The 13,402-nt window shown below is 54.4% G+C and overlaps 1 protein-coding gene across 13 annotated transcripts in view; it reads left to right on the top strand.

The window, feature by feature from the left end:
* Positions 1-12,200, top strand: part of CHAF1A (chromatin assembly factor 1 subunit A) — a 41,134-nt gene extending 28,934 nt beyond the window's left edge. For 7 of the 13 annotated variants that reach the window (XM_078361578.1, XM_078361580.1, XM_008987012.5 and 4 more), the window contains 3 exons: positions 303-772; positions 11,097-11,230; positions 11,728-12,200. In XM_078361578.1, coding sequence (XP_078217704.1) covers positions 303-772; positions 11,097-11,230; positions 11,728-11,887 — 764 coding nt within the window. In that variant the 3' untranslated portion in view covers positions 11,888-12,200. The remainder of the gene's footprint in view (positions 1-302; positions 773-11,096; positions 11,231-11,727) is intronic. The other 6 variants (XM_078361583.1, XM_002761599.6, XM_078361584.1 and 3 more) reach the window with 1 other exon arrangement.
* Positions 12,201-13,402: the final 1,202 nt, after the last annotated feature.

Below are 13,402 nucleotides of genomic sequence, written 5' to 3' on the forward strand. Positions count from 1 at the left end.
AAATCTCAAAAAATTGGGGAGGGACCATGGCATACAAGGAGGGTAGGGCAACCATTGGGGTAGGAACAGCAGGCATTCAAAGTCAGCCCTCGCAATGCACGTGCCTGGCTGAGGCTCACTTCTGGGCAGGTGTGTGGGTACTGCCCTTTCTTAAGACTGCCCTCATGAAGCCTCCTGTCCCCGAAGCTGGCTGTGCCCCAAGTCTCAATGGCAATGAGGAGCCATGTGTGGTTCCCGTCCCTTGGCCTGTGGTGGTGCGTGTCTCCCCAAGCCTCATGCCCGTCTGTGTTCCCTCTCGCCAGTCCTGGCCCAGCTGCTGCCGCTGCTGCATGGCAACGTGAATGGGAGCAAGGTCATCATCCGGGAGTTCCAGGAGCACTGCCGCCGGGGACTGCTCAGCAAGCACAACGGCAGCCCCCTGAGCCCCTCTGCCACCTGCCTGCAAACCCCTGCCCCTGGCGAGGACGCCACCGTCCCCTCCAAGTCCCGGCTCAAGCGGCTCATTTCCGAGAACTCAGTGTACGAGAAGCGGCCTGACTTCAGGATGTGTTGGTACGTGCACCCGCAGGTGCTGCGGAGCTTCCAACAGGAGCACCTGCCCGTGCCGTGCCAGTGGAGCTACGTGACCACGGTGCCCTCAGCCCCCAGAGAGGACAGTGGTGGCATCCCCTCCACGGGGCTCGGCCAGGGTACTCCTGTCTCACTGAAGAGGAAGTCAGCAGGCAGCATGTGCATCACCCAGTTCATGAAGAAGCGCAGGCACGACGGCCAGGTGAGGCGGGGTGGGGCGGGGTGGGGCGGGGTGGGGCGGGGTGGGGCGGGGTGGGGCGGGGCGGGCAGGGTGGGGCGGGGTGAGGCGGGGTGGGGCGGGGTGGGGCGGGGTGGGGCGGGGTGGGGCGGGGTGGGGCGGGGTGGGGCGGGGTGGGGCGGGGTGGGGCGGGGTGGGGCGGGGCGGGCAGGGCGGGCAGGTGGGGCGGGGTGGGCAGGGCGGGGTGGGGCGGGGTGGGGCGGGGTGGGGCGGGGTGGGGCGGGGTGGGGCGGGGCGGGCAGGGTGGGGCGGGGTGAGGCGGGGTGGGGCGGGGTGGGGCGGGGTGGGGCGGGGTGGGGCGGGGTGGGGCGGGGTGGGGCGGGGTGGGGCGGGGTGGGGCGGGGCGGGCAGGGCGGGCAGGTCGGCAGCCCCACAGGGCTTTTGTGTTTGGTGGTTGGCTGTTTTTTTTTTATTTTGAGAGGGAGTCTTGCTCTTTCGCTTAGGCTGGAGTGCAGTGGCATGATCTCAGCTCACTGGAACCTCTGCCTCCTGAGTTCAAGTGATTTTCTTGCCTCAGCCTCCTGGGTAGCTGGGACCACAGTCATGGACCACCACACCCGGCAAATTTTTGTATTTTTAGTAGAGATGGGGTTTCGCCACGTTAGGCTGGTTTTGTACTCCTGACCTTGTGATCCACCCACCTGAGCCTCCCAAAGTGCTTGGATTACAGGTGTGAGCCGCTGCGTCCGGTGTTGGTTCGTTGGTTGTTTTGGAGACAGTCTCGCTCTGTCTCCAGGCTGGAGTAGAGTGGTGCCATCTCGACTCACTGCGTACTCTGCCTCTCAGGTTCAAGTGATTCTCCTGCCTCAGCCTCTCCAGTACCTGGGACTACAGGCATGCGCCACCACGCCCAGCTTATTTTTGTATTTTTTAGGAGAGAAGGGGTTTCACCATGTTGGCCAGGAAGGTCTCGATCTCTTGACCTCGTGATGTTCCCAACAAGGCATGAGCCACCACTCTTGTTGCTTTTGTGTCTTTTAAATAACTTTACTCTTAGAGTAGTTTTAGGGTCACAGCAAAATTGAGTGGCAGGTACAGATAGTTCCCATACACTTTGTTCACCAAAACAAAGCCAAACCACCCCCATTACCAACATCACCTTCCAGAGCAGTGCACAATGAGTGCACCTTAGGCTGGGCACTGTGGCTCATCCCTGTAGTTTCAGCCCTTTTGGAAGCCGAGGTGGGAAGATCACTTGAGCCCAGGAGTTGGATACTAGCCTGGACAACACGGCAAAACCCCACCTCTACAAAAATAAAAGTTTATAATTATCCAAGTGGTGGCATGTAACTGTAGGCTCAGCTGCTTGAGAGGCTGAGGTGGGAGGATTGCTGGAGCCTCAGAGATTGAGGCTGCAGTAAGCTATGATCATACAACTGGATTGCAGCCTGGGCGAGAGAACGAGACCCTGTTTCTAAAAATAAATAGACAAAACGCACCTTCTCTGATTTATCACAACCTCTCAGAGTCTGCAGTCTCCACTAGGGTTTGTTCCTGGTGTTGAGGGATCTGTGATTTGAACAAATGTTGGATGCTTTGCATCCACTTGTATTATTCTGAACAGAGCAGCCTCTCTGCCCTGAAAGTCCCCTGTGCTCTGCCCATCCAGTCTTCTGGAAATCACCGACCTGTCTGTATCTTTGGTTTGGCCTTTTCAGATTGCCCCGTAGCTGGAATGCCACCTCGTGTGGCTCCTTTCACTTGGCAGTACGCATCGATGGTCCCCCTTGTCCGTCTGCGGCTTCATAGCTTATGTTACCTTCCACACTGCATAATATCCCACGTGGTGGCGTTCTTATTTTCGTTCATGGATTCTTTAATTTTGCATTCAGTCGCAGTTATTAAAGACTTCATGTGCGCCAGGCACTCTGATGAGTTGTACAGACACAGGGACGTGCAGACCACCCGAAGTGAGGCACAGGCAAGAGCCTGTGAGGAGAATGAGTGCTCTGTGATTACAGCCTCACGGGTGCCTCAGAGGCACAAGTGCACGGAGCTGTGGGGTGTATGACGGGGCACTGCCTGGTCTTAGGAAGAAACTGTGGTGCTCAGAGAGCCAGTGACCCCTGGCACCCACCCCAGCCATGGATCACCTTATTTTTTTTTTTCAATTATTATTATTTTTTTAAGACGGAGTTTCGCTCTTGTTGCCGAGGCTGGAGTGCAATGGCACAATCTCAGCTCATCGCAACCTCAGCCTCCCGAGTAGCAGGCATTACAGGCATGTGCCACCATACCCGGCTAATTTTTTATATTTTTAGTAGAGACAGGGTTTCTCCATGTTGGTCAGGCTGGTCTTGAACTCCTGATCTTGTGATCCGCCTGCCTCAGCCTCCCAAAGTGCTGGGATTACAGGCGTGAGCCACCACGCCCGGCAGGATCAGCCTTATTAGTGTTCATGCAGACTTTCTGTCCTTACCACACAGTGTACATAAATGAGTTTCTCTTTTTTTTTTGAGTCTTAGGTCTTACTGTGTTGCCCAGGCTGTAGTTCAGTGGCATGGTCACCAGTCACTGCGGCCTTGACCTCCCCAGGCTCAGGCAGTCCTCCCACCTCAGCCCCCTGAGTAGCTGAGCGAGACTATAGACACATGTCACTGCACCTAGCTAATTTTCTGTAGAGGCGGTCTCACCATGTTGCCCATGCTGGTCTCCAACTCCCGGCCTTAGGCAATCCCCCTGCTTTGGCTCCCAAAGCACTGGGATTATAGCTGTGAGCCGCTGTGCCTGGCCCCCTGAGTTTCATTTCCAATATCTACTCTTAGCACAAACCTGTTTGTCCTTGTGAACCTTGGGCCTTCCAGGCCACGATCTGATGGAGTTACAGGTTTTCAAAGACTTGGGACAAGGAGCAAGACAGTGGTCAATCCCCAGCTCCAACTTGGATCCTCTTCTCTGATGTTAAAGGTGGTTGTTGGCCGGTGACAGTGGCTCATGCCTGTAATCCCAGCACTTTGGGAGGCTGAGGAGGGTGGATTACCTGAGGTCAGGCATTTGAAACCAGCCTGGCCAACATGGTGAAAGCCCATCTCTACTAAAAATACAGAAATTAGCCGGGCATGGTGGCGAGTGCCTGTAATCTCAGGTACTTGGGAGGCTGAGGCAGGAGAATTGCTTGAACCCAGGAGGCGGAGGTTGCAGGGAGCCGAGATGGCGCCATTGCACTCTGGCCTGGGCGACAGCACGAGATTCCGTTTCAAAAAAAAAAGTGGTTGTTAGTAGTAATGACTCCTGAGATGACGTCCAGCCATCTCCCTGCTGGCGGCACACAGGCGTGGACCTTGACACGCTGTGAGCCTCCCTTGACTCTCATAGCAGGAGAGGCCTTCAGAGCATCCCAGAGGGTCTGGAGCTGTCACTGGAGCTGTTGCTGGCACTCCCTAGAGCCTTTGTCCCTGCACAGCGTGTTGTGTACACAGCTTTCCTGGCTCTGTGGAGGTGGCGTGGCATCGTGGGGAGCCCAGTGCCTGGGAGCTGGGCCCCAGGCAGCCCCACACGAAGCTTAGCTGGCTGTGTTCCTTGTTGAAGCCGTGTCTGAGCAGCGCCTTTCCCTTGTCACCTGCAGTGACACCTGGAGCTCCCCAGTCTGGAAATGATCGGGGCGGGAAGGTCCCTCTGCCTGTGACACTGTGCAAGCAGTGCTCCAGTGCTTTTGCTGATCAGCCCTCCCCTGAGAGCCCGTGTCCCTCAGACATTCCTTTGGGGCCTCATCCTCCAGGCAGCAGCGCAGGGCTTGGACCAGCCCCCTCCCCCACCCTCCTCCGCTGGTTTGATGTGGCAGCTGCACTCCCAGCTGGGATGCAGTGCCCTGCCCTAGGTCCTCCCAAGCACTGCTCTTGCTCCCTGTCAACATGTGGAACCCGTGTTTCCTCACTGGGAACATGGCACCCTGAGCCCCACGTGTCCAGCATCAGATTTGAGTTTCTGTGCTTCGAGGGTGGCGAGTACCTGGCTATCGTCTCTAACTACCAGGAAAGAGGGGTGCACCCAGTTTAACTAGAGTGGGTCTCGGAGTCAGCAAAATGCAACGTCTCACCTGCAAATGCATGGCAGTGGTGGCCACATGCGCGATTGGTGGCCTCTGCTGCTGTGGCACAGGTGAGGGCTCCTGGGGCTCAGCCGTGCAGTGGACGCACAAAGGCCACACCTGAAGGAATAGAGACCCAGGCCCAGCTTGGTGCTTCACCCACATCCCTGAACCTCCTGCAGTTTGGGACATAAACTTCCCTGGGGAGCAGGGCCTGGCACTGTTCAGAACCTGTGTGGGGAGGGGCTCAGGAAGCACAAGAGCCCAGATGGGACATGTCCCCTGGCGTTGTTGGGTTATTTTGAGGCAGAGTCTCACTGTTACCCAGGCTGGAGTTCAGTGGTGCAGTCATAGCTCACTGCAGCCTCCACTCCTGGGCTCAAGTGATGCTCTCACCTGTACTTTAGGAGCTGGGAATACAGGTGCGTGCCGCCACACTCGGCTAATCTTTAAATATTTTGTAGAGACAGTTTGTTGCCCATGCTGGTCTCCCAGCTCCTGGGCTCAAGTGATCTTCTGTCCAGCCTCCTGGCATTTAATCAAGTTGCTGACTGATGCTTCTGCACCCATGGGGAGGAGTGGCTATTCATCTGCAAATGGTGTACACCCATGTTTTTTATTGGGTTACACTTTTTTCCCAATTTGAGAGTTTTCATCTTTTTTTTTTTTTTTTTTTTTTGAGACTGAGTCTTACTCTGTTGCCCAGGCTGGAGTACAGCGGCATAATCTCTTCTCACTGCAACCTCTGCCTCCCAGGTTCAAGCAATTCTCCTGCCTCAGCCTCCTGAGTAGCTGGGATTACAGGCGTGCACCACCACACTGGGTAATTTTTGAATTTTTAGTAGAGATGACGTTTCATCATGTTGGTCAGGCTGGTCTCGAACTCCTGACCTCATGATTTGCCCACCTTGGCCTCCCAAAGTGCTGGGATTACAGGCGTGAGCCACCATGCTCACCCCTTGTTTTGTTTTTAAATTAGAAACAGAGTCTTGCCCTGTTGCCCAGGCAGGAGTGCCGTGGTGCAGTCATAGCTCACTGCAGTCTCAACCTCCTGACCTCAGGCCATCCTCCTGCCTCAGCCTCCTGAAACTCTGAGATTACAGATTTCTGACACCCAGCCCCATTCTGAGTTTTTAGTTTTTATTATTTTGGGTTCAGGGGTACATGTGCAGGTTGGCAAACTTATGTTACAAGGGTTGGTATATAGATTATTTACCAGTTATGATGATGTTTTTTCTGAGCCTCTCCCTCCACCCTCAAGGAGGCCCTGTGTCTGTTTTTCCCTCTTTGTGTCCATGTGTTCTTAGAAATGAGAACATGTGATACTTGCTTTTCTGTTATTGCATTAGTTTGCTAAGGATAATGGTTTCCAGCTTCATCCATGTTCGTGTGTGGAGAGTTTTTGGTTTTTTATTTTTTGTAGACATTGAGTCCTGCTTTGTTGCCCAGGCTGGTCTTTGAACTCACGGGCTCAAGCAATCCACCTACCTTGGGCTCCCAAAGTACTGGGATTACAGACCTGAGCCAGGGAGTAATCTTTTCATTTAGAGCTTAAAGGAGATATTCATGAGACATTCTGAGCTAGTGGGATAAAGTGCCATTATCTGTGAGGCCCTAGGACACCTCAACTCTTTGGGGCTCAATTTTATTTAAAATGTTTAAAATACAAGGAAGGGTGTGTTTGCCCTTGCCAACAGAACAGATTATGTGCAGAATAAAACTAAAGAGGCATAGATGGCTGGGTGCCGTCACTCACACTTGTAATCCCAGCACTTTGGGAGAATGAGGCAGGCTTGAGGCCAGGTATTCAAGACCAGTCTGGCCCACATGGTGAAACCCCGTCTCTACTAAAAATACAAAAATTAGCTGAACATTGGTGGTGCATGCCTCTAATCCCAGCTACTTGGGAGGCTGAGGCAGGAGAATCACTTGAACCCGGGAGGTGGAAATTGCAGTTGAGCCCAGGTCATGCCATTGTACTCCAGCCTGGGCAACAGAGTGAGGCTCCGTCTCAAAAAAAAAAAAAAAAAAAAAGCGGGGCTGGGGGAATGGATGTTAGTGACACCGTCTTCTTTTCTTTTTTTATAAAGGTAGGGCTTCACCATATTGGTCAGACTGGTCTTGAACTCCCGACCTCAGGTGATCTGCCCACCTTGGCCTCCAAAGTGTTTGGATTACAGGCGTGAGCCACCACGCTTGGCCGAGTGACACCATCTCTTCATCCCATGTAGTTGCTAAACGTTTTCCCAACTCCCATTTTCCATAGTCGTCGCTCCCCCGTGTCTGTGTTTAGCACTTGCAGTGCTGCCCATGAGATGACAGCTATCCTGTGAAGCAAGCTGCTGGCAGCTCTTGGCACAGTGGGACTTGGTGTCATGTGTTAAAGCCTGTCTTGAGCCTGGAGGGTGAGAGTGGGGACTGCGCTGAAAAATTGCGGATCCAAAAAAAGCCTCGTGTGTCAGTGCGTCTCCTCTGTGGAGGGAGGTCCCAGTGACTTGAGATGGCTCCGAACAAACTGGCTTGTTCCTTTTGTTTAACACCCCAGTGTCACTCCTCAGCAGAGTCTACCCTTCTTTGCTTAACTATTCTTTCAAAAAGGTAGTTGCAAATGGCCCTAGGCTGGGCTCCGTGGCTCATACCTGTAATCCCAGCACTTTGGAAGGCTGAGGCAGGAGGATAACTTGAGGCCAGGAGTTCGAGGCTGCAGTTAGCTGTGATCGCACCACTGCACCCCAGCCTAGGTGACAGGGCAATACCCTGTTTCTTTTATATTTTAAAAAAAGGTCCTCCTGTGTCCTCACAGGATCAGCCCATGCTGCCTGGGGAGCCCCTACCTGGGAACGCATGGTGACGATTGGAAGCCAGTCGGCGTGGCCAGGTGCTGTGCTCTGGCCGTTGTGTTGCTGTGCAGTTGGTTTTCTCGGTGAACGGAGGTTTATGTAGAGGAAGAATGCCTGGAGTTGTGAGGCCTCGCCTCCTTCTGAAACGAGTGTGGTTCTCCTTCCTGGGATGGGTTTTTGTTCGCGCAGAGAGAGTGAGCACTGACGTGGAGGCTCGTGGTGGGAGTCAGGCCTCCGCTTCATACATCCTGACTTTCTGTCTCCTCTGGTGAAAGCAAATGCCAACAGCTCAGGAATCTCACTGGGTTCAGGTGTGGTGGCTCACACCTGTAATCCCAGCACTTCAGGAGTCTGAGGTAGGAGGTTGGCTTGAGGCCAGGGCGTCGGCTTGAGCCCAGGAGGTTGAGACCAGCCTGGGCAACGTAGTGAGACCCTTGTCTCTACTAAAAATAAAAAAAAAATAAGCCAGGCATGGCGGTGCACACCTGTGGTCCCAGCTACTCCAGAGGCTGAGGTGTGAGAATCTCTTAAGCCCAGAAGGTTCAGGCTACAGTGAGCTGTGACTGCATCGCTGTGCTCCAGCCTGAGTAACGGAATAAGACCAGTCTCCAAATAAAAAAAAAATCTAAGTGGAAACGCAGACCCTCAGTCCAAGTCCTTCCCCTTCCTCCCTGCGTCCCTGACTTTTTCCCCTTTTCTCAGATGATGGTTAGTATCCTAGCTGGCAGAACTGGTCTGAGTGCAAATCAGATGAAGGGACAGCCCTATGCCAAGGGAGCGGGCACTGCACTGGGGGAGATGGGCAAACAAGAGACATTGGCGTATTGAGTTCTCAGCACGTTATTTAAAATAATAAACTGGCTGAGCACAGTGGCTCATGCCTGTAATCTCAGCACTTAAGGAGGCCAAGGCGGGTAGATCACAAGGTCAGGAGTTTGAAACCAGCCTGGCAAATATGGTGAAACCCTGTCTACTAAAAATACAAAAATTAGTCAGGTGTGGTGGTGTGCGCCTGTAGACCCAGCTACTTGGGAGTCTGAGACAGAAGAATAGCTTGAACCCGGGTGGTGGAGGTTGCAGTGAGCCAAGATGACGCAACTGCACTTCAGCCTGGGGGACAGAGTGAGACTATCTCCAAAATAGGGCCGGGCGCAGTGGCTCACGCCTGTAATCCCAGCACTTTGGGAGGCCGAGGTGGGCAGATCACCTGAAGTCAGGAGTTTGAGAGCAGCCTGGCCAACATGGTGAAACCCTGTCTCTACTAAAGATACAAAATTAGCTGGGTGTGGTGGTGCGTGCCTGTAATCCTAGCTATTTAGGAGGCTTGAGGCAGGAGAATTGCTTGAACCCAGGAGGCGGGGGTGGCAGTGAGATGAGGTCGTGTCATTGCACTCCAGCCTGGGTAACAACAGCGAAACTCCGTCTCAAAGAAAAAAATAATAATAAATTGGTTGGGCACAGTGGCTCACACCTGTAGTCCCAGCACTTTGGGGAGGTGAAGCAGGAGGATTGCTTGAGGCCAGAAATTGGAGGCCAGCCCAGGAAGAACATGAGATCCTGTCTCTCCTAAAAATGAAAATATTGCCTGGCGCTGTGGCTCATGCCTGTAATCCCAGCTCTTAGGGAGGCAGAGGTGGGAGGATAGCTTGAGCCCAGGAGTTCGAGACCTGCCTAGGCAATATAGTGAGACCCCATTCTTTAAAAAAAATAAAAATAAAAAAACTAAGGGGAGAAAGAAAGCAAAACACACTGCCATGTGTGTACCTATGCAACTGTCTTGCATGTTCTGCACATGTACCCCCAAACCTAAAATGCAATAAAAAATTAAAAAAAAAATTAATTTAAAAGAAAAAAAAAAAGAAAATATTAGCTGGGCATGTTGGCTCATGCCTGTAGTCCCAGCACTTTGGGAAGGTGAGGCAGGATTGCCTGAGGCCAGGGATTGGAGGCCAGCCCAGGAAGAAAATGAGACCCTGTCTCTCCTAAAAATGACAATATTAGCCGGGCATTGTGGCTTACGCCTTGAGTATGCCCAGCTACTCAAGAGGCTGAGGTGGGAGGATTGCTTGAGCCTGTGAGGTCCAGGCCGCAGTGAACCCTGATCATGCTACTGCATTCTAGCCTGGGCCACAGAGCGAGACCCTGTCTCTTTAAAAATATGTAAGTTAATTCAGAGGAAAATGCATACTCTGTCGGTTTTTCAAACTGAGCCAGAAATCCAGAATCCCTTTGTTTTGATTTAGCAATAATTCACAAGTCGCAGTCTTAGCTTCACGTCAGGGATGCATTCTGAGAGAGGTGTCCTCAGGCAGTGTTGTGGTTGTGCGGATGCACTGGGTTGTTCTTACACACCCTGGAGACAGCCTGCTGCACGCCTGGGCCGCATGGTTCAGCCCGGTGTTCTTGGGCTGCGAACCTATGCTCAGTCCTGCAGGCACTTGTAACCCAGTGGTATTTGTCTCTAAACGTAGAAAAGGCACAGCAAGGGCCGGGCACGGTGGCTCAAGCCTGTAATCCCAGCACTTTGGGAGGCCGGGCGGGTGGATCACGAGGTCAAGAGATCGAGACCATCCTGGTCAACATGGTGAAACCCCGTCTCTACTAAAAATACAAAAAATTAGCTGGGCATGGTGGCGCGTGCCTGTAATCCCAGCTACTCAGGAGAATTGCCTGAACCCAGGAGGCGGAGGTTGCGGTGAGCCAGGATCGCGCCATTGCACTCCAGCCTGGGCAACAAGAGTGAAACTCCATCTCAAAAAAAAAAAAAAGAAAAGAAAAGGCACAGCAAAAATATAGTTGTGGCCAGGTGCGGTCGCTCACACCTGTAATCCCAGCACTTTGGGAGGGTGAGGCCGACAGAGTCAGGAGTTCAAGACCAGCCTGGCAGCAGCATGGAAACACCCCCACACACACACAGTCTTTACCAAAAATACAAAAATTAGCCAGGTATGGTAGTGGGCGCCTGCAATCCCCACTGCTCGGGGTGGGGGGCTAACACAGGAGAATCGCTTGAACCTGGGAGGTGGAGGTCGTAGTGAGCCAAGCTGGTACCACTCTACTCCAGCCTGGGTGATATGGCAAGACTGTGCCTCAAAATATATACATACATATTAAATAAAAATACAGTTGTAATCTGATGGGACCACTGTCAGATGCCCGCCACTGACTGGAGACGATTCCGTAGGTGGCAGTGACGGCTGTTTGGGAAATCTGAGTCCATTTGATTTGAGGGAACCCCCAAGGTTATCTGGCTGCGGCCTCTCTGATAAACCTCTCACATTTGGACAGTTCGTTTCCAAATTGGGTTTAGGATGTTGGGCTGTGTTGGGGGTGGGAGGGAGGGGTCACACTCCCAGAGGCCCCCCGGCACCAGTGTGACTGCCACCTGCAGTGCTGACAGCTATGCACCCTGCCTGTCCAGGTTGGTGCTGAGGACATGGACGGCTTCCAGGCAGACACGGAGGAGGAGGAAGAGGAGGAGGGCGACTGTGTGATCGTGGACGTCCCAGATGCTGCGGGTGAGAAGGGCTCTAGACAGCAGAAGGCACTGGTGAGGTGGGCACAGGAGGTGAACCTCAACAGGGAGGGGATGGGGCCGCCAGGAGGGCTTGTGACTGGAAGTGGCTCCCGCCCTGCTGCATCCTCAGACGGGCTGGGACCTGGGTGCTGACCATGCCAGGCACCCTTGTGGCCACAGAGCCGAGAGGGCCTGTGCTGGGAGTCTCAGGTGGTTGTGATGTTAGGTGGGGTCAGAGAAGGCCGCACTGAGGCGGGAGGGAGGGCCAGGTGGATTTCTGGAGTGCTCCCTAAAGAAGCGCAGAGGCCCTGTGGCAGGCTGAGTCGAAAGAGTGTTCTCAGGTGGCAGGGAGCAGGGTCAGCCTGAGGGCAGGTGATCACCTCTACAAGGGGGCACAGTACCCCAGCCTTCGTCTGTGGGTGGAGGGTCCCGCCCCTGGGCTGTCGCAGGCTCCAGGAGGCAGCAGGGTGGGGTCTTCCCACAGGGAGCCTGGTGAGTACAGCCAGCTCAAGACCCTGCCTCTCTCACCCTACAGAGGTCCAGGCCCCGTGTGGCACCACTTCTGGAGCTGGGGGTGCTGTGGGGGTGGACGCTGGCAAGGCCACCCTGCCCTCAAGCCCACTGGGTGCCTCTTGAGAGCCATGGTGACGTATGTAGACCGCTTAGGGCGTCCTCCCTCTGGAGCAGATACTTGAACCGACTGGATCCCTGTGTAAAGAGCACTTTGTCCTGCTTCACGGACCTTCCCGAGGTGTGCAGAGTTTTATATAGAATGCTGGATTAGTTCCTTTGATATTTGTAAAAACTTCCCCAAGAGCTACATATGAATCTGCCCTTTAATAAAGCATTATTGAGATTGCTGGCCTATCGGGGAAGCCTGCGGGCGCGGGAGCCGGCGTGGAATCCAATGCTTGTAAATGAATTGAAGCACCAGGATCGCCCGCCTGGCCATGTGTACCGGCCCCTGGACCTAACGAGGCAGTGTATAAACTTATTCTCTAGCCCTGAGCCGCTCTGTCTTGTCTTTCCTGAGAACGTCGTGTTTCTCTGAGGGTGCACCTTGCCCATGGCCCAGCCCCGTGTGTATGGTGCCTGGTGTCTGAGGGCAGCCTTGTGCCCTGCGACAGCGCTGTCCCATCTGTTTGTTGCTAAGTCCGCATACAAGGCTGACCTGGTTCAAGGTGTGGTTTTCTCCCTACATGCTTCTGCCTGGCAGTCCCTCCTGCCCTGGGTTGGGGGGTTAGGAGGGGGTGTTCCTGACCTGCTGGGGTCACCTTTCTCAACCTAGAGCTGCCAGGAGTGGAGTGAGAGGCTTCATAAGAGCCGGTCCCTAGGTCAGGTGCATGTCTTGCAAGTGCCGGAGCTAGGAGGTGACCTACCCATTCGTGGGTGAGTTGGCTTTATCCCTGCCGTCCCCGAGGGAGGAGAGGTGACAGCTGCTGTGGTGTTGAGCGGCTCAGATCACACATAGCCACAGGGAGGGTCACCCTCGCCAGCCCTGCTTCTCCCGGCCACACCCCGCCTTAAGTCTAAGCTTCCGTTAAGGGGACCCCATGTGGGGAAGGTGTTGGCTACCTCCGTCCACCTGGTCAGGGATGGCAGGGGGTGCCCAGGCCAAGCCTTCCTCCTGGGAAGCAGGGTTCAGCTGTGCACGAAGCAGAGGCTCCCCCCTTACATGCCTTTGATGAGCTTTACAGGGGTTCTGACAACCCAGAGTTGCATTCTGGGGCCAGCAGGGGACGCAGGACTGGAGTGCCAGCCTCTGGTCTCAATGAGCCGGGTGTCTACACCAGCTGGGGTGGTGCAGGTTCCTTGGCCAGGGCAGCAAACAAGATAACAGATGCCTGCCCAGGCAGCCGACAGGTTGGAGCGACAGGAAAGCAAGCAGCTGCTGGTGGCCCAAGTTGTGACAGAAAGGCATGCTGGGGGTTCCCCCCAAGCTCTCTCTGAGAGCAGAATACTGCAGTCACACTGGGGACTTGAGGCTGCATGTCTGTCCATCACTTGGCTGACAGCGGTCAGGGGACCCTCCGGGGGACCCACAGCACTGTGCCAGCTAGGGGTGAGGGAGGGACCAATGCAAGGTCAGGGGTATGAGAACAGGCCCTGGCCACCTACCCCTGGTGCAGACCTGCACCACCTCTCTTGAGGACTGTGTGGGGACACTGGGCCCCAGACCACCCAGGACCATCTCCCAGCTCAAGATCATT

This window comes from Callithrix jacchus, chromosome 22, assembly GCF_049354715.1.
Source record: "Callithrix jacchus isolate 240 chromosome 22, calJac240_pri, whole genome shotgun sequence".
In the NCBI taxonomy this organism is placed as follows: Eukaryota; Metazoa; Chordata; class Mammalia; order Primates; family Cebidae; genus Callithrix; species Callithrix jacchus.